At 43.3% G+C, this 23271-nt stretch overlaps 1 protein-coding gene across 6 annotated transcripts in view; it reads left to right on the top strand.

Moving 5' to 3' along the window:
• TPO (thyroid peroxidase) overlaps window positions 1–23271 on the top strand; it is a 990904-nt gene that overhangs the window by 937094 nt on the left and 30539 nt on the right. For all 6 annotated transcript variants that reach the window (XM_083431581.1, XM_083431582.1, XM_083431580.1 and 3 more), the window contains exons 7-8: window positions 864–1070; window positions 11933–12448. In XM_083431581.1, coding sequence (XP_083287707.1) covers window positions 864–1070; window positions 11933–12448 — 723 coding nt within the window. The remainder of the gene's footprint in view (window positions 1–863; window positions 1071–11932; window positions 12449–23271) is intronic.

Here is a 23271-nt window from a genome sequence, read left to right as displayed (position 1 = left end):
GGTCACGTGGCCAGCGTGACAAGCTGCATCTGGCGAGCCAGCGCAGCACACGGAAACACCATTTACCTTCCCGCTGGTAAGCGGTCCCTATTTATCTACTTGCACCCGGAGGTGCTTTCGAACTGCTAGGTTGGCAGGCACTGGGACCGAACGACGGGAGCGCACCCCGCCGTGGGGATTCAAACCGCCAACCATGCGATTGGCAAGTCCTAGGCGCTGAGGCTTTTACCCACAGCGCCACCCGCGTCCCTCCCAGGGGTACCTTTACCTTTACCTAAAGATGATTCGAGACAAGCTTCTTGCAGGAGTGGCAGCTTGGCCCTGTGACCATGGCTGTGGGGGCCATGCAGCATGTGTGGCCCTAGCAGTGAAATTTGTGGATGCCTGTTCCCTTCATGGGGAATTTGTGGGTGCTTGGGCACCCAAGGCCCCAGGGAGTTGGCACCTATGGCTTCTCGTTTACCGCTTAAGGCAGGACTGAGAAACCTATGGCTCTGCAGATGTTCTGAACTATAACTCCCATCATTCCACACCGTTGACTAGGCTGACTGAGGCTGATTGGTTTCCAACAATCCAGAGAGCCACAGTTTCCCTATCCCTGCCTCAAAACAACTTTGCCAAGAGAGAGGGTGTGTGTGTGTGTGTGTGTGTGTGTGTGTGTGTGTGTGTGTTTTAAGTTGTTTAAGTTGTACATGTTTAACAATTTAATAAAACTGAAACATGTTTTTAAAAATAGAACAACTTTGTGACTTACGTTATTTCGGCTAAAGTGGTCAGTTCTTGGTTGCTTTCACCCCCTTTGACTATTGAATGAAAAGTAAATAGTGTCTCACGTGCCAACTCAGTTAACTCTTTTTCTCCAGGTGCGTGAAGTGACAAGAAACATTATCGAGGTATCTAATGAGGCTGTTACTGAAGATGAGCAACATTCTGATATGATCACTGTGTGGGGGCAATACATCAGTCATGACCTTGCATTTACGCCACAGAGTGTAAATCGACCTTCCTTTCTGGGAGAAGCAGACTGCCAACGGACCTGTGAAAACAGGAGTCCATGTTTTCCAGTACAGGTATCCTTTCGGTTTGTTTTCTTTAAAATATAATGGTTGATAAAAGTAGTTAAAATATGAGAGAATAAGTAAGGCCATGCTTATATTTTGTTGCTAAGCCAAGAGTTTTATCAGGATGGGGGGGGGGTTTACTATGGTCTTCTGCATCAAGTTTTTTATTCTAGTAAGGAAAGTAGAAACAAATAATTCTCTGTTTTAAAGGTGTCATTCAGTTTAAATTTTCCTATGAGGGCAAAGACAGCGAAACACAAAATCTAGAAAGCTATTATTTCACTGGGGATGAACTGATTTTCAGAGTGTTATCAAAATTCACTAATTTTGAGTAGCAGGCTATCGCGACATGCACAAATGTTAGCGTAGGTCTGGCAGGTGAGTGTTTTTCGGCAATCCTCCCCCCAAAACAGTTCAACAACTCCAGGTAATCTCCCCCCATTTTCTTAATTTTTTGTCACCCAAAATAGGGGGAGTCTTATACACAGGGGGGGGGGGTGTTCTGCACAGAAAAGTACAGTACTCTACCCCTGAGCTATATGGCCCTTCTCTGAGGATATACTGTATTTTTCGCTCTATAAGACGCAACAGACCACAAGACGCACCTAGTTTTTGGAGGAGGAAAACAAGGGGGGGGGGAATCTGAATCTCAGAAGCCAGAACAGCAAGAGGGATCGCTGTGCAGTGAAAGCAGCAATCCCTCTTGCTGTTCTGGCTTCTGAGATAGCTGCACAGGCTGCATTCGCTCCATAAGACGCACACACATTTCCCCTTACTTTTTAGGAGGGAAAAAGTGAGTCTTATAGAGCAAAAAATACAGTATGTGAGAATATATATGAGGCTGTAATTCTGCTGCATGTTTTTAGTATGAGCTTTCTATCCTTGAAAATGTGTGTTTGTCAAAAGCAGTATGATCCCTAGAATTAATGAATGCAATAATTTGCTGTTCTGTGGAAGATTTTTCCTCCTCCTCCTGGCAAACAACACTGCTCGAAAAGCAGAAGGCACCTTTGGAAGATACTTTCTACTGATTAGCACCTTCCCCTGAAGAATACAAAAGCTCTTAAGCAAAGAATTCAGTGTTCGGTTACTCCTTCACTGGCTTAACAGTCCCCTTACAGTGCCTTCACTATAGCAAGCCTCCCCATTGCCAGATTATTCATTCCTGCTAGTCATTGTTTGTTTCGACATGAAGTCTTTCCCGTTAATTAAAATTCTTACTCCATTTTAAATTTCCCTTTCTGTACAATGCAAGTCAAGAACAACACAGAATAATGCCTAAATTTAAAGGCCAAATTATAAACCCTTTGAACGAGGAGGTGCGCCTACTGAGACTCCCATGTATATAGCTATTTCAGAAGCAACAGAAACCTCATACTGCTTAGGATGGACAAGGGCAAGAAACCTACCCTGGACATACCATGGGCCCTTGCAAAGAACGTGAACATACTCAACAGATCTGGCATAGCAGTTAGGGACCCAGCCTTTACAACCTACAAGCAAAGTTGCTTCTACAGTTCAGGATTTCTATTGGGAACAGGGGTAGGAAGGTGTCAGTTGCTTCCCCATCTCTTATCCCATTGCACCTAACAGTTAGGAGCATGGGCTAGTTTTCCTTCCCAATCCAAAATCACTCTGCGAAATCTTAAAAGCTGTGCAGCGAGCCAACAGCAATCTGTGTGGAATTTGCTTCCACAAGAGGAGGTGATGGCCACTAGACAAATTCAAGGAGGCTTTGAAAGAGGATTAGACAAATTCAAGGAGGCTTTCAATAGCAACTATGTACCACCTGGGAATCACAAGTTGGGTCCTGCTTGGGGGTTCCTCTCTCATAAGCATCTGGTTGGCCCCTGTGAGAACAGGATTTTAAACTAATAGGCCTTTGGCCTGATCCAGCAGGTTTCTTCTTATGATCATATGAACTGGAATTAACTGTTGAAGAATCAAAGAAAACGATGTAGTGGTGGTCAATATGAGGTCCTCCTTCCTATGGCAAGTGGTCAGGGATGACATGAGCTGTAGCCTTATGGACTGAGCCATTTAGTTTGTTTAGTTTACTTTTAGTTGAAACTGAATTATTCTTAAGAACATTTTGCTCAGACCTAGGTTTCACTGCACCAGCAGGGATGGACCAGACAAAAATGCAAACTCTCACACTTGGAGTTACTCTGACATTTCTGATCTAGATCTTTGTTTCATTCATTTGATTGAGCTAAAGGCGTGTGTGGAATTAAGGTGATATTATCTGGCAAGCTTCTTGCAAATTGGTAAATAAGTACTTATTTGCAATGTGCTTCTCTGGCCATATTTTTGAAATGCTACCGAGGGTATTTTGCAGAATAAGAATTGTCAAGGAGAGTGTTATCCTGGCTAGGTTTTGTTTTGCTGCTTCTTCAAATAAGAGGGCTCCATAGAGAGATATTTTTTATTATCCTGGACTTACATCTTCCTGTGGAATATCATCATGCTCTTCCATAGCACACATTCTGGCAGATGAAAGTACCACGTCAAGCGCTCCACTTGGGAAATGAGCTACAGAACTGCATCCTGTTAACGGTACAGTTTCAGAATATCTAAAGATTGTTTTGCTTTGTACTTGTTTCCCCCATCAGTGGACGCTGTGAAATTATAGAGCTGGAAAATGGGCATTCTTCCAAACCAAAGTGTTGCCCTTTTCACCCTTCAAAAAGTAGCAAACAAACATTTATTTAAAACAGATGGGGGAAAATTTTCCTAGGTTATAGTTGGCTATAGTAATACACAAGACTCGCTCCTGGAAGCTCACCCTGAGGGCTCTTTGCAGTCAGGCAAAACTCACTGTTTGAGGTTCCTTCCACAGGGATGTCAGTCAGCAATTGATGGTGCCTCTGCTGGTGTCAGGTGTGGCACCCTCGCCCTCCTGATATTTGCCTGTCTTCCTTTCATCTTAGGTTTTAAAATTGCCTGGAAACTTTGATTGCCTATGCATTTTGAGAATCTACTGTTGTTTCCCCTTTCCAATTTTTAAACAGTTGTTTTAAAACTTTTTTGTAAGTATAGTGAGAATGTTTATTGCTGGTAAAAAACTTTACGGTGCCAGATAGCTTAGGGAGGAGTCTATGCCAGATGATGATGATGATGATGATGATGATGATTATACTACAGTGGTACCTCAGATTACATACGCTTCAGGTTACAGACTCCGCTAACCCAGAAATAGTACCTCAGGTTAAGAACTTTGCTTCAGGATGACAACAGAAATCGTGCTCCGGCAGCGCAGCAGCAGCAGGAGGCCCCATTAGCTAAAGTGGTGCTTCAGGTTAAGAACAGTTTCAGGTTAAGAACGGACCTCCGGAACGAATTAAGTACTTAACCCGAGGTACCACTGTACATTAAGGTGTTGTTGATTTTTAAAAGAAGTATCACGTCTAATTGCACCATAAACTATAAATTATTTCCCCCATGCATATAAGGATATATAGGTTGTCCCATTCCTTTCAAAGCAGGTAGCACATAAATGAATATTACTCATTTAAGAAATAGCTGCATGGATTCCTTTCAAAGCAGGTAGCACATACATGAATATCACTCATTAAAGAAATCTCTGCGTAGATTATTCTCCTACCTTCAATATGTTGCAAGATTGAGTATTACAAAATTACTGTCCATTTAAATAGGCTCATACGAAGTCTGATGGGTGTGAGCTTCTGCTGTGTAAAATGTAGCAACTGCACTGTGCAAGAAAATTACAGATGCTGTTGCTGGTGATCATATATCTATAGCTTATATGCCCCCTACTTTGCACAAGGAAGACTTGACTCCACGGTTAGTTTAGCTAACAAAAGAAGCTTCTCATTGTGCCGCCACCTGTCCAATAGGAGCATCCAGAAAGATTTTTCTAAAACATTTTGGGAGTTGTTTTTCTCTCCTTCATAGGCAGTGTGCTATCCTGTCGGGTGTGGGGGTCGAAATGCACGTGACCATTCTCAGTTGTGTATTGTGACTGTCGTCGGCATAATAATATTGACTGCAAATTCTGGCTGCTTTTAATACGAAACGCAGCTTCTAAAACAAAGGCAGAGAAAGTTAGATGAACCTATTGCAATGGAAAAAAGTGTATAGGGATGTGTATTTATGAAACTTTATGGAGCAATTGTGCCACAGGCTGTTCACAAGAATCCTTTGTATCTTAGGTCAAGCTAATTTTTGCTAGTGCCTTTCAACACTTGGTACACTAATTAAAAGATGGATTTTTTAATGCAGTCCCATTTAAGATGGAAATAACTTACTGATGGTTACAAGGTGTTTCAAAGTGGAAGGGACTGTCCTAGAAGGTGGTGGACTCTTCTTTGTGGGAAGTTTTTAAGCAGAAGTTAAATAGCCACCTATCAGGGATGATGTGATAGTGACTTTTCTGTGCTGTGCAGGGAGTTGGATGACCTTTGACCTCCATTCCAACTCCCCAGTTCTTGGGAGGCAAATGAGCCCTATGCTGGCCCCTTTGTGTCTTGCAAAAATCCTCAAGGGGGAAGGTGTTTGATATGATAATGAGAGTGAACAAGCAGGCAGAAGCAGTTTTTTCTCTCTCCTCTGAACCTGAAAGCTGAGCCAATGCTACATCAGGCACTCATCTGAGCAAAGCATGATGGGACATTGCTTGAGGAAGGAGCTGGTGGATTTGAACTACGTTTTCAGGACAGAGGAGATGAGCTCTGAGGATGAAGAGCCACAGAATTAAGGACAGCAGACGGCAAACATACAAATGGTCATCTGTCATGTGTGATCTAGTTGAGATTCCTGCAATACAGGTGATTGGACTAGATCAGGCATCCCCAAACTCAGCCCTCCAGATGTTTTGGGACTACAACTCCCATCATCCCTAGCTAACAGGACCAGTGGTCTAGGATGATGGGAGTTGTAGTCCCAAAACATCTGGAGGGCCGAGTTTGGGGGTGCCTGAACTAGATGACCCTGAACTAGATGACTAGATGGGTCCCTTCCAGCTCTCCAATTCTATGATTCTATTGTTCTATGAACATTTATCCATCAGATGTGGTGGCAATTTGTTTGTTTGTTTATAACAGAGAATCCTGTTGTTTAACCCTCATAGAGCTACAATTCCCAGCACCCTTAACAAACTATAGTTCTTGGGATTACTTGGAGCAGGCATCCCCAAACTCGGCCCTCCAGGTGTTTTGGGACTACAATTCCCATCATCCCTGACCACAGGTCCTGTTAGCTAGGGATGATGGGGGCTGTAGTCCCAAAACATCTGGAGGATGCCTGATTTGGAGAAACTTATGACTTTTAAATTGGTACAAGACTGCTTTAAATGTTTGATGTGGATGTGACTTAAGCCACTTTTCAAAACTGTCCCAAGGCAACTTACCTTATTAACAAATATGCTATTTATTTATTTATTTATTTATTTATAAGCATTAAAACAATATGATTCAAATCGCAAGAAACCAGCCAGTTCTGTTAAATGTGCCCAATGCAATTAAATGGATTATCTGCCCCTTTGAACAATTTGTGTTTTAGGGTTTGTTTTTTCAACCTCGATTTATTTACGTTCCTTTCTTAAGGATTGAGAATAAGAAACATCCCTCTGAGCAACGGATTTCTTTTCTCAAAATAGAAGGACCCTCTTGAGTATGATAATTACAATTCAGAGAGAGATTTTAATAGCTGGTAGCTATTTGATGGCCTCTGCAGTAATTAATAAAAAAAAAGTCAGCGTCGTAATTGTATTTTATTTAAAATAGCCTTGGTGATAAATACAATTAAATAGCTGGAAATATTTTCTTCTAATGATTCAGGATGAAACATCCTGTGAATATACTGCCTCTAATTTTAAGCAGAGGATCTGCTCTCTAATTCTTCAATGTGAAAAGCTAAGGTCAGGTGGGTCGTTTTTAGCAGAGCTAGAATCCTGTTCTAGAAGTATTTCTTTATTGATAGACTTCATCATATAACCGAGGTGGGTTGTTATCTTCCTGCCAAAGGAGGAGGCAGGAGGCACCTAGAAGATCACTAGTTTAGGCAAGGTACTGCCCTAGCATCCATAGATCGTGTGAGTGTCTGCAGAGGTCCTCTTGCATACAGCCGTACTTGCCCAGGATGGGGAACCTGTAGCCTTCCACATATTGTCAGGCTCCAACTCCCATCAGCCCCTGACAGGGATGAGTTAGAAGTCCAACAACATCTGGAGGGCCACAGATTGTCCACCTCCGTCTACACAATTGGTAACTTTGTGTTCACGATGATAATTGTGTGGACAGAGCTCCGCATGTGTATAGGGGCTCTGTTTAAGTATTCAGATCAAGGTATGCAGGTTGAAAATATAGTCTGATACTCCTTTCCATGTGCATCGAAGTCTTTAAATTCATTTAATCTTATCCAGCAGAGCTTTGCTTCTGAGTTAGCGCTTGGAAATGAGGTGAACTACAAAGAAGGAGCCTAGTTCATTTTGGTCTTGTAATTTCTCAGAGCACATTTTTTTGGAGCATTGATGATGACTCCTTGGTACAGTGGTACCTCGGGTTAAGTACTTAATTCGTTCCAGAGGTCCGTACTTAACCTGAAATTGTTCTTAACCTGAAGCACCACTTTAGGTAATGGGGCCTCCTACTGCTGCTGCCGCGCCACCAGAGCACGATTTCTGTTCTCACCCTGAAGCAAAGTTCTTAACCTGAAGCACTATTTCTGGGTTAGCGGAGTCTGTAACCTGAAGCGTATGTAACCCGAGGTACCACTGTATTATAAAAGAGCACATATGATTGTTGCAAGCATTGGTGTTGCCCTTGCAGATCACATAGGATTTGGGGTCTATGTAGGATGATGTTTCACAGTGGTTCTGTGATTGGAACGCCACATCTATTTTTCTTTCCAAGAAAAAAAGAGGTATCCAGGGGAGGGGTTTATTTGGGTCAGGATCATTGAGGGTGGGGAGCAGAAGGCATCTGTGTTTCGGCTCCAATGCACCATCTCTAACCCAATTTGCCCAATGAACTGCAATGAGCCACAGAAGGTAAAACTTTAAGGTACAAAATTATGCCTCTATATTTCCCCCTTGTAATAGACAAGCTGAGCTTTCCTTCTGGATGGTACTGTGCAAAGGAAATAACTTCATGTAAATACAGTACAGTAAGATGTTCTAGGTTGCAAGAACAGGAAGACATGAGGCATGTTTGATGTCACTTAAAAAGCAACATAGTAAGGACATAAACAAATAAATTAAAATAAATGAATGGGTAATAACATACAATAACATAGGGACGTGGGTGGCACTGTGGGTTAAACCACAGAGCCTAGGACTTGCTGATCAGAAGGTCGGCGGTTCGAATCCCCAAGACGGGGTGAGCTCCCGTTGCTCGGTCCCTGCTCCTGCCAACCTAGCAGTTCGAAAGCACGAAGTGCAAGTAGATAAATAGGTACCGCTCCAGTGGGAAGGTAAACAGTGTTTCCGTGCGCTGCTCTGGTTCGCCAGAAGTGGCTTAGTCATGCTAGCCACATGACCTGGAAGCTGTACGCCGGCTCCCTCAGCCAATAAAGCGAGATGAGCGCCGCAACCCCAGAGTCGGTCACGACTGGACCTAATGGTCAGGGGTCCCTTTACCTTAATAACATACAAAATGCATTGCATGAGGGGAAATTGCTTTGCAGAAATGTGTATTTGAGGCAAAATTGCATACAGAAGTATGTACATTAGGATAAATCCGCACTAAAATACTGGTGAGATTTCAGGAGGACTTTTTAAAATGTAGAGAACTTAAGAATGGGAAAATGAGAAATGGGGAGAAACAAAAACTGACAGATTCCTACCCCTCCCCCTGCCACCGCTTGGTGTGTTGCAAGAACCTTTTCACCTTAGTTCACTAAGTAATTAAATGCCTAGTGAATTAATTCAGATTCTACTTCACAAACAGTGTTTCAAAAGAATATAGGATCCAATAGAGTCATACCAAGCAATAGTAGGAACAGTGTTGCCATAGATTCACTTGGTGCTCTGGCTCTGAGGAATTTACAGTTTAAATTGGGAAAGGCAAGAGAGGAAAGGAAGAGAAGAATGAAAGAGGGGTGGATATGAGCAATGGGAGTTAACCTGGGCTTAGGCTCATTTTCAGCTGGGGGGATGGAGGTCCATTGGATCCTAAAAATTCCTTCTCTTCAATTGAAAGGGAAGATAAGATGCATCTAAACAACCAAATTAATAAAGGAGGCAAACACTGCACCAGGGGAACATCAAGCAAAGAAAACACTTGATTACACAACAGAGGCAATAAAGGCCACGATTAACCAGAGAAATATTCATTGTCAAAATAAAGGATCACTCCTTGGAACAGTTTCCACTAAACTAATGAGCAAAGAAGTGGGAGCATTTATTAATCAAACAAGTTTTAATCAGCTTAGAAGATAAGCAAGTATTTAACATAATAGCCTCCTTGATAGCATTCCCCACAGTAATGAGTTTTCAGTGCTATTTTAGAAAAAAAACAACCAACACGGCCTATTGAATAATGTGGGGGAAAAATGTCATTAAGCCACAGATTTTAAAGCTCCATTACAAGTATCCTTCAGCCCTCGTCATCTCATTTAAATCTCAGATTTCCTCTCTGTGTGCCTGGCATTTCCCCCATTCAGTCTGGTTTTTTCTCCACCTGCATTAACACAAATTTTAAAATCCCCTTTTTGTTTATTAATAGCACCTTGAACATGGAACAGATTTGATGCATTTATAATGTAATATATGATACCTGCAAGATTAATATAGGGGTTTATAGAGCTTATCTTGACTTCTAGAGTATACGCTTAAAAAAAAAGAACTACTCTCAACAGCAAACAGAAGAAAAGGTGGATTAGGTCAGCAATCTCTACAAAGCTGGTGCTTTTTTTCTTTATCAAAGCACTGCAGAGGTTTCCCTTGAGGGGTTATTTTAGCAAACTGTATTGAAAAGTACCAGCCCTTCCTTAACAATCGTACATAATGGCAGAGAAAATCTGTCCTCTTTCCAAAGTTTGGTTATCTTTTGAAATTCACAACTGAGAGTTCTCACTGAGGACTGCCCCATGAGGGAACGGCCCATTTTTCTTATCCTGCCTTGTCATGGTTCATTACATTAGGTGATGCTAAGCTTCAGACAAAATGGGTAGGGGCAACAGGGCCAAGGACAAGATGGAATTCCATCATCTCCCATTCTGTGCACAGAAGCCTACTTCAATACTGGTAGCAGAACAACAACCTTCCCTGCAGCTGAGGGCACCAGGTTAGCTTAGGGGTTGTAGGACGGCCATGTGTACACACAGGTCTACTGTCCCAACACCTTGCTTTCATTCTCTCCTTTCTAGCATCTGCTAAGCCAGCTGACCCTCATTTTGTCTAATCATGGGCCCTGGCCTGGCGGAGAAACACATTTCTAAGTCTTATTTTCTTGTAGATATGTCAGGTAAAAAAAATGTGTATGTGGATTTTGTGCATCCTTCATTTTCAAATACTGCACGTACACACGCACACACATACCTTTCTTCTGGTGGGCTACTGAAAACCTCCCATCATTCTTACAAATATCTGAGAAATTGGCCAATTGCCTGCCCTGAACAGGATTGCACTTCCTCTGAAGGAGCAGGAATGCAATCTGGCTTCTGGTTCCAGCTTCGCCCCTGGAGGACCTAGGTAGCCTTGGTGGTAGCTGAGACGGGTGTCAGCATAGTGCACCTCTGCTCAGAGATCGACGCTGGCTGTCAATTTGTTATTGGGCCCAATTCAAAGTGTTACTATAAAGTCCTTAGCAGCTTAGGAACAGTTTACTTGAAGGGCCACCTTATCCCCATTATGCCTGTTCAACCACTTTGTCATTCACATGAGAAATACATGTATTTACAAGACAAACACGCTATGTATTCTCAGATTTTAACTCTTCCCCCTCACCCCACAAAAAAACAGTTTTTAAAAACAGAGCCCATATGTTGTAAAACTGCAAATGATATCTGTGTCCATTAAAACATGGGGGCCCTTTGAGTGGTTATGTATTGATGGTGTATTAATTGATGCCTAATTGAAACTCTGAAGATTTTCCATTGAATAAATTTCAAATAAATACCTGGAACTGTAAAATGGAACACAATCAGACCAGCAAAACAACAAAAAAAATATCAATATATTCCTTTAATTTGCCTATAGAGCCTCTGTAGATTGGCAGGGGTTTCTGATTCCCAACTGTTTAACACTAACAACAAAAAGGACGGCTAAGGGAGCTGGGCATGTTTAGCCTGGAGAAGAGGAGGTTAAGGGGTGATATGATAGCCATGTTCAAATATATAAAAGGATGTCACATAGAGGAGGGAGAAAGGTTGTTTTCTGCTGCTCCAGAGAAGCGGACACGGAGCAATGGATCCAAACTACAAGAAAGAAGATTCCACCTAAACATTAGGAAGAACTTCCTGACAGTAAGAGCTGTTCAACAGTGGAATTTGCTGCCAAGGAGTGTGGTGGAGTCTCCTTCTTTGGAGATCTTTAAACAGAGGCTTGACAACCATATGTCAGGAGTGCTCTGATGGTGTTTCCTGCTTGGCAGGGGGTTGGACTCGATGGCCCTTGTGGTCTCTTCCAACTCTATGATTCTATGATTCTATGATCCTTTCTAAACAAGGGCATTAAACTACTTTATGCCAAGTGCAAGGGGAAAGGTGTGATTTGTGCACATGCCCCTGTTCCCTTGACAACTGATGTGTCATGAAAATGAAAGAGGCCTTCCACTCAGAGATCTAATCCACTGTGTGCACAATACACCATAAGAAGCAGCCCTAAGAGTTCAGCCACATGTGCATCAGCCAGAGTTGTGTCATAGTTGTGCAGTATGTTCCCTAACGAAAGGTATTTACTTAATCCGCAGGTTTTTGCCAACGATACATTCTCTACGAGCCTGAACTGCCTGCCATTTTACCGCTCATCCCCTGCATGTGCCACTGGCCACCAAGGATTTCTCATAGGAAACCTCTCTGTCTTAAATCCAAGGCAACAGATTAATAGCCTCACCTCCTTCCTTGACGCATCGACTGTTTATGGCAGCACGCCTGCAACAGAGAACAAACTGAGGAACCTGACAAGCGAAGAGGGCCTCCTGAGAATAAACACACAATATTTTGACAATGGCCGCGAATACCTTCCTTTTGTGGCCCAGGTGCCTTCCCTTTGCGCTCAAGACCCCAAGGCGGACAAGGAAGAAAGGATTGAATGCTTCATGGCGGGAGACAGTCGAGCTAGTGAAGTCCCTTCGCTGGCAGCTATGCATACACTTTGGTTGCGAGAGCACAACCGCCTGGCCAAAGCGCTGAAGGAAGTCAACCCTCACTGGAGTCCTGAAACTGTCTATCAAGAGGCCCGCAAAATCATTGGCGCGCTGCATCAGGTAAGCTGATATTTACCTCCATGTCATTGCACGTTATACTTTTTGATTCTGACGCTATACAAATAACAAAGTGTGTTTGGGTAAATAAACATGGGAGGGGGTGAGGATTGCGCCCACGGTTCCTGCCCTTGTTCAATCGGAGATGCAAGTTGGGCCATTCATATCAACTGCTCTTTTCAGGGCCCCAGAGCACTGAGTCTATGCACAAAAGTCATGGGTTGACAGGAAGGACTGGGTTTCCCAAATCTAAAATCTGACTGTGCAGTCAGTCTGAAACGGGCCCCAAAATCCCCATTTTTCCTTCTCCATTAGCTAAAATGCATTAACTTGAGCACTTGAACCAAGAACCCAGCTGTATAAACAAAGCTCTCTCCTTTATCAGTATGTGACGCTTAATGAATGGCCTTGCCAGTTCCGAAGTGGAGACAGGATGGCAGAGCTGGGGCTTATCTTGTCTTGTGTGTTGTAAATATCCTGACACACTGACGCACAGACCTTGCAATACACCCCCACGCTCGGGAATGACGCCAGGAGTGCTCTTAAAGTTGGTGAGCTTCTTACCCCAAGATAAGGAATACAGGAACAGAAACATCCTTTTATGGTCAAGAGTACAGGAACAGGAACATCTGTTTATGGTCATGGATGTCAACTTATGTGTATAAGCTGACGTGTCTGGATTCCTGGGGAAGGGGAGAGAGGGTGCCTGGAGGATATATATACTGTATGCAATTTCTCTTGCTTTTATGCTTGCTGTGAACCGATTCACGCAGTGCCTTCTGCTATCTGGAGTGCAGAATAAACTCTTTCTCTGAACCAAACCTTGTTGTCATTTGACTCCTTCCTCCCTGTTCTGGGAGCAACGCTCACCCTACCAATCGGTAAAGTCTAAAAAGGCTACAGACATGGGTTTGGACCAGTAGGCATTGATCCCATCACTGCGCCCTCTCTATCTGCTAGCTGCCTGTTATCCCAAGTCACTCTGCACACACACCCTGCACCCCATTAGCCAACTCCTAGGGGCCAAGGTCCCTTCGGGCCCCACAATAAAATATTTGAGGGGGCCAGACCCCCAAAGTTAATGAGCATTGTCATTCAAATAGTTTCTGTGTGTGCCGCATCTTGTGATTGATACAAGGCCCCTCCAATATTTTATTCAAGTTGGCACCTCTGCCCTCCACACAGACAACTTGTATGCATAATGACTCTTCCAACTGCAGCTTGTGACCCTTTCCCCTTTTATGTAAGAAGACAAATGATGATTCAGGTCAAAGTCTATTCTAATATAGCATCCCATTCTCACAGTGGCCACTTAGATACTTCTGGGAAACTCAAAAGCAGGACCTGAGCACAACAACTGGCATTCAGAGGCCTGCACTAACTTCAACGCTGGAAATAGAACCTAGGTATTATGGACGCGGGTGGCACTGTGGGTTAAACCACAGGGCCTAGGACTTGCCGATCAGAAGGTCGGCGGTTCGAATCCCCACGATGGGGTGAGCTCCTGTTGCTCGGTTCCAGCTCCTGCCCACCTAGCAGTTAGAAAGCATATCAAAGTGCAAGTAAATAAATAGGTACCACTCCGGCGGGAAGGTAAACGGTATTTCCATGCGCTGCTCTGGTTTGCCAGAAGCGACTTAGTCATGCTGGCCACATGACCTGGAAGCTGTACGCCAGCTCCTTCGGCCAATAAAGCGAGATGAGCGCCGCAACCCCAGAGTTGTCCACGACTGGACCTAATGGTCAGGGGTCCCTTTACCTTTATTATGTCTGGCAGGCATATTGTCCATGAGCTTTATCCTCCTTATCTACAGAGTTTCCAACTATTTGAAGAGGGTTGGAGAGTACTTAGCTTGTTTCATCTCTTAAGTCTATGCTTTCAATTTTCTCTCATTCTTTTCTGGCAGGTTCTGCTGCCCTGTGTGTTTTATCCTGGAAAACTTCTCTTTATAGTTCCACTTTATAGTTCTACCTTACAGTTCTTTGGGGGCATAGTTTGCAAAATTGCATTTTGTAGGCATGTAACTGCACTCCTTAAAAGAGATTTGAGATTTACGGTGCACAAACGCTTTGCCTCTAACGCCCTTTAACCACATGAAGCAAGATGAAAAATTATAAGGGTAGATTACACACATATACATATTCCGCTTTGTGAAGGAATCCTATTTCTCTTTCCAGCTGCTTACATGAGCCTGGAGTAGGGTTGCTCAACAAGGGGGAAGTTTCATTTCCCCCAATAAAGCTGAACAACTTTTGTGCCTAGAATTTTACTTCTTAGAATATGGCAACATTAGCCTGCAGCATGAGTAATTTACAGAACATGGGTGGAATCCAGTTGGTTTCTTGCATTTACAGGGCCTTGAAGTTGATCTACATTTTGCATCTAGACAGTGAACTGGATACAGGTCACCTGGCCACAATCTTTTTCACTATTTTTGGTTGGATTGTGTTTCTATTTAAATCGTAATAATTGTTTCTAAATTTGCACCTATACATATAAATTAGCCTGTGCAAATCTTACGCAAATCTGATTAATATTTTGTCCTCTTCTAATAATGTACTTTCCATTTGGGAGCAATGTGCAAGTAGCTGCCCTACCTCTTATACAAAACCTATACAGTCATACTTTGGATCTCAAATGCCTTGGCTTCCGAACGATGGAAACCCAGAAGTTAGAGTTCCAGTTTTCAGACGTTCTTTTGGAAGCCGAACATCCGAAGGGGCTTCCATGGCTTCCAATTGGCTGCAGGAGCTTCCTGCAGCCAATCAGAAGCCACACTTTGGTTTCTGAACGTTTTGGAAGTCAAATGGACTTCCGGAATGGATTCTGTTCAACTTCCAAGATACAACTGTAGTGGGTAATGCTCAGGCCTGGCTTACACATGCACTAAAATGAGGCAGTTGAATCTTAGTGATAGCAAGGACTGTGCCACTTCAGGGAAGAGGTTTTTTAGGTGACCTCAAGTGTGAAAAGTTCATTTGCAGATCAGAAAACAAGGTTTTCTATTTGTGGAGATGGTTTTTCTACACAGAGGATCATTGGAGCATGTGACTGTGCACCTGTAATTCCAAGCAGTAGTCGTGCTTCCACCTCAGAAATCTATCAGCTTATTCTGGGGCATCGGTAGACAAGGACTTGTTCATCCTGGGCACATGGACAGATTGATCAATAAAAACAAACCCACACATAGCAGCCTGGTAGAGCTTTCAAGTGATCAGTTATTTCTTGAGAAGAAGAAAAAACAAAGTCTAGCATGCATATATATATATATGTATATATATATGAATGATAATATATACAGAGAAAGGATAAACGTTCTATTAGCTTCCTATGTCTAAGACGAGAAGTTCAGTGGTCTGCCTACTGATCCAATAACAGCATGCAACATTTAGATGGACTGATCAGGTGCATATACCTGCCATTCTGAGAAACGGCTCATACTCACCAAAGGTGAGTTCATCACACAGTAGTCCTGTTCAAGTGTTCAGAAGAGCAGGGTGTGCCCACAAAACCTGCCTCCTCCATCATTTCACTGTCACCACCACTCATGGAGTCCTCCACACTATGCAGGCTAAACGAGACGATCAGGGCTGTAAATGGTACAGGTATCCTCCACAAGCAGAAAAGGGTCTGCAGTGCAGAAGTTCTGCACCTCAACAAATAGAGGACAGTGGGAGAAGAAATAGTGTGGATGAGGAATGTTCCTTTCATCTTACAATGATATACAGGAAGAGAAGGGTGGAATCTAGACACATATGAAAAACATTGTGAAATTCTTTTTTTAAAAAAAAAAAGTTTTGAAAAATATATTGAATTTGCCATAGCTCACCATCGCCATCTAGTGTCAAATTTGTATAATGCACTTTACAACACACTTAAAACGTTTTATTTGCTGCTGTATAGCTGAGTCCAAGATCAGAATACGTGGTTAGGCCTTCTGGCAGCCCGATTCATGTTCCCAAAAGCAGATTTTGACTTTGGGCAACTGGACTATAGTTGCCTTTGTGAAGAGAAATATGCCACCTAATGGCAATAAAATATATAGCAAAAGTTATTCCTGCATCTCTCATTTGGAGCTGGGCATCAGACCGTCTAAGTTATGCTCTTTATGAAGCTGTTCACATTTCTATGTGAGAATTCTAATTAGGATACAAAAAGATTGCACACTTCATTTAATCTTAAATAAAAATCTCTTAACGACCCTGAACATTAGTCTTCCTTATAGCTTCCTCGCACGCACCGTGCAAGTCCCTCTGTCTTAAATGTGCTGTTTGCTTTAAAATAATTGCCTTGAAAGGCTCAGAATGGCTTTTTGGCACTAGTTAGCAGTGAACAAATCTGGAAAGAAAAAGAAGAAACCCAATGCACACTAGGCTTCTGGGCACTCAAATGTTAGTGTCTTGGAATCAGACACGTTCTGCCCTCAGACAAAATAATTTCCAAAAGGCATTTTCTGTGTATGACTCTGGGCTAGTCATCATCTGTCTGAGTATCAGAGATTAATGAGATCAGCCTGTGGCACATTAGAAATGATTTGGAGTGGCTTTAGTCAGTTCAGGGACACACATGCCAACTCTATATGCAACTCGGCTACTTAGAGCGTCAGCAGCCTCCACAGTTGAGGTTGCCCATGCGTTTACACTCCAAGAGTTCTTTCCGAGCAGCTATAACCTTGGGGAAAAAATATTGCAGGAGGCTGAGAAAGAGAGAGCAGATACAGCAAGAGGGCGAGGAAAAGGAAAGCCCTTGTTTTGTTTGGTACACTAATACGCCTGCTTCTTGGGAGAATAGCAATGACAAACCTAGACAGCATCTTAAAAAGCAGAGACATCACCTTGCCGACAAAGGTCCGTATAGTTAAAGCTATGGTTTTCCCAGTAGTGATGTATGGAAGTGAGAGCTAAACCATAAAGAAAGCTGATCGCCGAAGAATTGATGCTTTTGAATTATGGTGCTGGAGGAGACTCTTGAGAGTCCTATGGACTGCAAGAAGATCAGACCTCTCCATTCTTAAAGAAATCAGCCCTGAGTGCTCGCTGCAAATCATGAAGCTGAGGCTCCAGTACTTTGGCCACCTCATGAGAAGAGAAGACTTTCTGGAAAAGACCCTGATGTTGGGAAAGATGGAGGGCACGAGGAGAAGGGGACGACAGAGGACGAGATGGTTGGACAGTGTTCTCGAAGCTACCAGCATGAGTTTGACCAAACTGCGGGAGGCAGTGGAAGACAGGAGTGCCTGGCGTGCTCTGGTCCATGGGGTCATGAAGAGTCGGACACAACTAAACAACTAAATATGCAAAACTGGAAAGTCAAAGCTTTAACAGTGAACTTTTGTAGACTTTTTAAAGAAAGATTTAGATGCTCTGAGAACAAAGGCAATTGAAAATAATTTTTTCCTCTGGGAAAATATCATTACCAAGGATTTATTCAGCACTATTGGTTTTTTCCATCCATACACCCACACATAAAAAAAAAAAAAAATACCTTGTGAAGGCAATATCACTATTTTCTATATGGGGACATTAAAATGGAAAGATAGCAAGTGCCCAGATCTCTGTGTCACACCCAGTTAGACACTCCCTATGCTGTTAAGACAGCCAACCTAGTACTAAATCAGAATAGTGAATCACAGAGCTGGAAGGGACCTCAAAGGTCATCGAGTCCAGCCCACTACCAGTGCAGGGCATTCACTGCTAAAGCACCTCTAAAGAATCACAGGATTTGAATCCAGGTCTCCCCACTCAGTGTCCCAGACTTTAGGCAGTAACCTTATTGTTTGCTTGCATTTCTTTTGTGTTCCTTTTTATTCTCATTTGCGCAAGGCCTCCAGTTCCTGAAGGAAGCTGCCTTGCCTCTAAAAACTTCCTTGCCTCTGCTCACTAACCACGCTGGCATCCTCTTGGGCGTGGTGTTTCCTTGGAGGACTGTATCTGCATTGAGCTCTTGAGGACTTCACTGATGCCGATGTTCCAGCACTCCGTTTTCTCTGCATGGAGCTCAAACTTAGTTTACACATTTCCATCAGGAAAGGCATCTACTGCAGATGCAATCTTAGCTTCATTCTCGTATCTCATTTAATTCTTTTTTTTAAAAAAAAAAAACCCCTCCAAACCAGTCCTCTGTTTGCTCTTCCTGCTCAGACATATTTAACTTCCAAGGCACTTCCACAGATGATACCCCTGAAGAGGAGGGCTGGCTGCTTGCAGACTTTCAATTTCTATTCCTTTTGCCTTCTTTTCAGTGGATCTGCTCAATTCAGGTCACAAAGCTATATTGTGAAGGTGAAAGTTGTGTGTTTGATTTTATTTTTCTTAGCTGGACTGAATGTCTCCACTGCACAATACAGACCCTTTCTCACAACAAAGGCTGGCTGAATACGGATGTGTCCTTTTCTTTCCCTTTGGTAGTAAGGCACAGTCTTAAATTGTGCCCAGTGCGGGAAGCTCTGCACTATAGGGACTCTGGGGGATCTCGTGTTGAAACGCAGACATCTAATTTAAAGGGACAGCCAGATCATGCTAGTGATGCATCCAGTTGTTCAATTTCCTGCCACGCCAGGAGCAACTGGTGCCATATATGATAGTGATTACCCCATCAGTATTTGAAGCCTTATTTCAAGCCGCAGAAAGTTATTATATGTGGGATATGGAAGGTGCCCAGAACTGAAGGCAGGTCATTCCGCTCTAATTAGTTTGAATCCTGCTTTTAAAATAGCAGCAGATTACCAGGGTTTCTGATGCCTGGGGATCGAACCAATTGCTACTCCAGTTAGATACAATTCATAAGTGTTAAATATTACCAGTTAGTTAAATATCATTGATGAGTTCCTGGAAGGAGAACGTGCCCATGTACTATTTGCAAGTAGGGCTGCAATCTAAATCCGCTGCTGCCAAGGGCACTCGTGGCAGTGGTGTAAGGGGCAGGAAGATGGGTCCTGATCCCTGTACCAGCCTCAGATTATGCTGCAGCCGGGCTCGGATCAGGCCCGATGCTAGCCAGCACCAACTGTGAGAGCTGCTCAGGATCTAGTGGATCCCAGGCTGGCTCAGCCCTGCCCCACCTTGGAATGCCTCATTACAGGACTGTCTGCTTGGTTTTACCAATGCGGATACCAGTGTAAGCCTTCCTTCCACATGTACATGCTGCGGGCAGAAGAGTGATGCAGGCATCAATCCATTGGTGGTGGGCAGGGGTATGCTGGCTGAGCTGCTGAAAGCAAGTGGAGGGGCTCCTTGACTCAACCCAAACCACCTACAGCCCAGCAAATGGGTGGGGGTGGGGGGGATTGTAGCCCTCACCAGCAACTTAAAATAATGGCACACATTTTTTCCCCTGTTAAGTTTTTGACAAGATCATTATTACCCAGACAGTGGGAAACTGTATTGGCTTCAATACCTAAGGTGTCATTCGATTTAAGACCAATACAACAGTAAATAATATTTAGAGTTTATTGGACCTCTTTACATTTGTATAAAAAACAGGTTCGCTAAGATAGCTCAGTGTTGGGGATGTGGCAAGGACAATTCCTCTCTGAAACACATCTTTGTACCTTGTTCTTTACTTAACACAGTCCAGCACTTTCTCCCCAAACTTGTTAACTATGACGGTGCAGAAAAGGTTAAATCTTTAGGCGGAGAGTATTTTACTGAACTATATACATGCAGCATGGAAATTATCAACGAGACAATGGAAATGGGTTTTTCCGTGCCCTAATGGTGGCCAAGAGGAATGGGAAAAATAAAGATATGATACCCTTCAATCAATGGACTGACATCATTGGCAATTTATGAACACGCTGCTTACAGGTGCAGGCTCTGTATGGATAAATACGATAACATTTGGAATGAATTTATACCAAATGTAGTAAGCTATTAGCATTTCCATAAGCACTAGAACAACATGAGATCATGAGGGGTGATCCTGCCATGGATCAGGGTGAAGTGAGCTGCTTCAGGTGGCATCTGATAGATAAGAAATGAAGGTACACAACTGAGGGTGCACATTGGCTGTCAAAAACCATAGGACTGCGGGGGAAATTTCAATGCATTTGAAATATTGCTGGGAAACAGAATGCATCATAGCAACAAGACCAGCATCAAGGTGTTGGATTGCCCTCCACAAATGAGTCTCTGTGACATCTATGCTCCTACCTTCCAGCAGGACTAATGATCTGGCAGGCATTGTGTAGGAAAGCCGAACCTTAAAATCCAAGAGGCAGCCTCTTAATAATCTATCATATTTCAGGCTTTGCCGTCTGAGCACTGTTAATTTGCAAAGAGCATAACTGAAAGCTAAAGTAATGAGGCAAGGAAGCCAAGCTTAACTGCTCTGGAGCGAACACCGAGGGCTTGGAAAGAGACACATCTTTTTGTAGTTTGTCTGAACTTGCCTTTTCGGTGTTCAAAAATAAAATAACCCCCCTCTCCCCCCCCCAAAAAAAGAGTGAAACACATTATCTGATGAAACTACGTTATCCCTGCCTGAATTTTTCAATATGCACTGTATCAAAGCACTGGGTGCATTTGTCCATTCAGTTTATTGCATATTATATCAAACCTATCATGTATTTTATTAGTTCTCTATACTTCATATTCATCCCATTATGCTTTATTAAGTCCAATGTAATCTTAAATCTGCAATGCAGTTTTCATATTTTCCATCGCAATGTATCATTTCCTCTCTTTTGATCAGTGTTTCTTATAAGCTTTTTTCTATATGCTTCAATATAAGCCTATTACATTATCAAAAGAATTTGCCAGGGGAACACTTATCAGCATTTCTATAACAAACTGTATGGTTTTTGGGTTGTTGTTTTTTTGAAGATAACTATGAATTGTCTGCTGATAGACCCATTTAGACCTATCAAATGGATTTTGTGACCAAATAGTCTTTAAGACATGGACAGTGTTACATACAGGAAAGAAGATTCCTATGAACAAATAGGCCTTTCCCCATAGATCTGTTTAAAGCATGAGTATTCCTTGGCCCTGGACAGCAATTAAGCTACAGAGCGGGAGATGGGGTGCGTTGGGGGAGAGAAACATCCAGTCACATTTTGGGGCCCTGTTTTCCTAAGCTGCTGCACAGAGGGCAATTTTCCGGGGAGCTACAGATTTTGGGGGAGTGACCCCTCCCCTTCCTGCATGCTGTCATTCTGAAAATCGCCCTTCAGTGGCAATTAGGGTTAGGGGGGGGGGAGCTCATGTGAGGAAACCCCCCCCCACCTCACAATTAGGCTTAATTTGTGTGCCAGTAAGGGTGATTTTCAAGGGAGTGGCAGCTAGAAAGAGTTAAGCCCTCACGTCACATGCGCTGCCACCCCTCCATCCCAAAATCCCCTCAGAACAATTAGGAAATAGAATCTTTTTCTCAGCCTCATTGCCACGCAGGGGAGAGAAAGCAAAATTGAGAGAGAGGAGGAGGTGGAAACGTCGAAAGAGAAGCAGAATCCAATCCACTTTTTCTACACCTCTCTCGTGCTCCCACTTTCCATACTACCCCCCCCCCAAGTCCCAAATGTAAGCCTTCCTTATTAGAGTCCACCCTATTGATTGGTTTGGTTGCCTTTTTCTCTGATTTTAAAAGGCCCTCTTCCTTTTCTTTTTTTTTTTTTTTTGTGAGGTTAGAGTACAGTGGTACCTCGGGTTACAGACGCTTCAGGTTACAGACTCCACTAACCCAGAAATAGTACCTCAGGTTAAGAGCTTTGCTTCAGGATGAGAACAGAAATCGTGCCCCAGCGGCACGGCGACAGCAGGAGGCCCCATTAGCTAAAGTGGTGTCTCAGGTTAAGAACAGTTTCAGGTTAAGAACGGACCTCCGGAACAAATTAATTTCTTAACCTGAGGTACCACTGCACTGTACAGAGTTTTCATATTTTCATAATACATTGGTACCTCGGGTTAAGAACTTAATTCATTCTGGAGGCCTGATAAGTAGTCACTTCTCCTCCCACAGTACCATCGCCACCCAGAGGAACAGACATGTTTCCCCAAGAGCTTTGTTAAAGGTAAAGGGACCCCTGACCATTAGGTCCAGTCATGGCCAACTCTGGGGTTGTAGCGCTCATCTCGCTTTATTGGCCGAGGGAGCCGGCATACAGCTTCTGGGTCATGTGGCCAGCATGACTAAGCCGCTTCTGGCGAAACAGAGCAGCGCACGGAAACACTGTTTACCTTCCCTCCGGAGCGGTACCTATTTATCTACTTGCACTTTGACATGCTTTCGAACTGCTAGGATGGCAGGAGCAGGGACCGAGCAATGGGAGCTCACCCCGTCGCGGGGATCTGAACCTCCAGCCTTCTGATTGGCAAGTCCTAGGCTCTGTGGTTTAACCCACAGCGCCACCCGCGTCCCTAAGGACTTTGTTAGGCAGCTTCAAAAGTTTGCATCTTTCCCTTGTCATCTTCAAATGGCAGAAACAGTTCTCTTGCAGCAGAATCCTAAAAGCACCCAAAAGCATGTCCCATTAAGTTCAAGGGAGCTTACTCTCAGGGTCAGTGTATGTGGGATTGCAGCCTTAAGCTCTTAGCCTACACAGAGAGGTGGATTCGGATATCGTTAAATAAAGGTCATTGCAAAAGGTTAGTCTGATGCACCATTAGGTCAATAATAGAACACTTTCTGTTTAATGTCAGCTAGCAGGCTGTAACAAAATAGAAAGACAGTTATATCTTTGTTGGATGATCCATCAGCATGGAGACAATATTATTTCATTGCCAGTAAAGAATGCTGTGAAACACCCTTAACATTTTGAGACTACTGAACACCTCCGGTCCAGGTTGGCTGTGGCTTAATTTCCCCGTCCTATTAGAAAATTTCCAGC

The sequence above is a fragment of the Podarcis tiliguerta genome (genome assembly GCF_965153285.1).
Source record: "Podarcis tiliguerta genome assembly, chromosome: 3".
Classification (NCBI taxonomy): Eukaryota; Metazoa; Chordata; class Lepidosauria; order Squamata; family Lacertidae; genus Podarcis; species Podarcis tiliguerta.
This window is presented reverse-complemented; position numbering and strand designations above follow the sequence as displayed.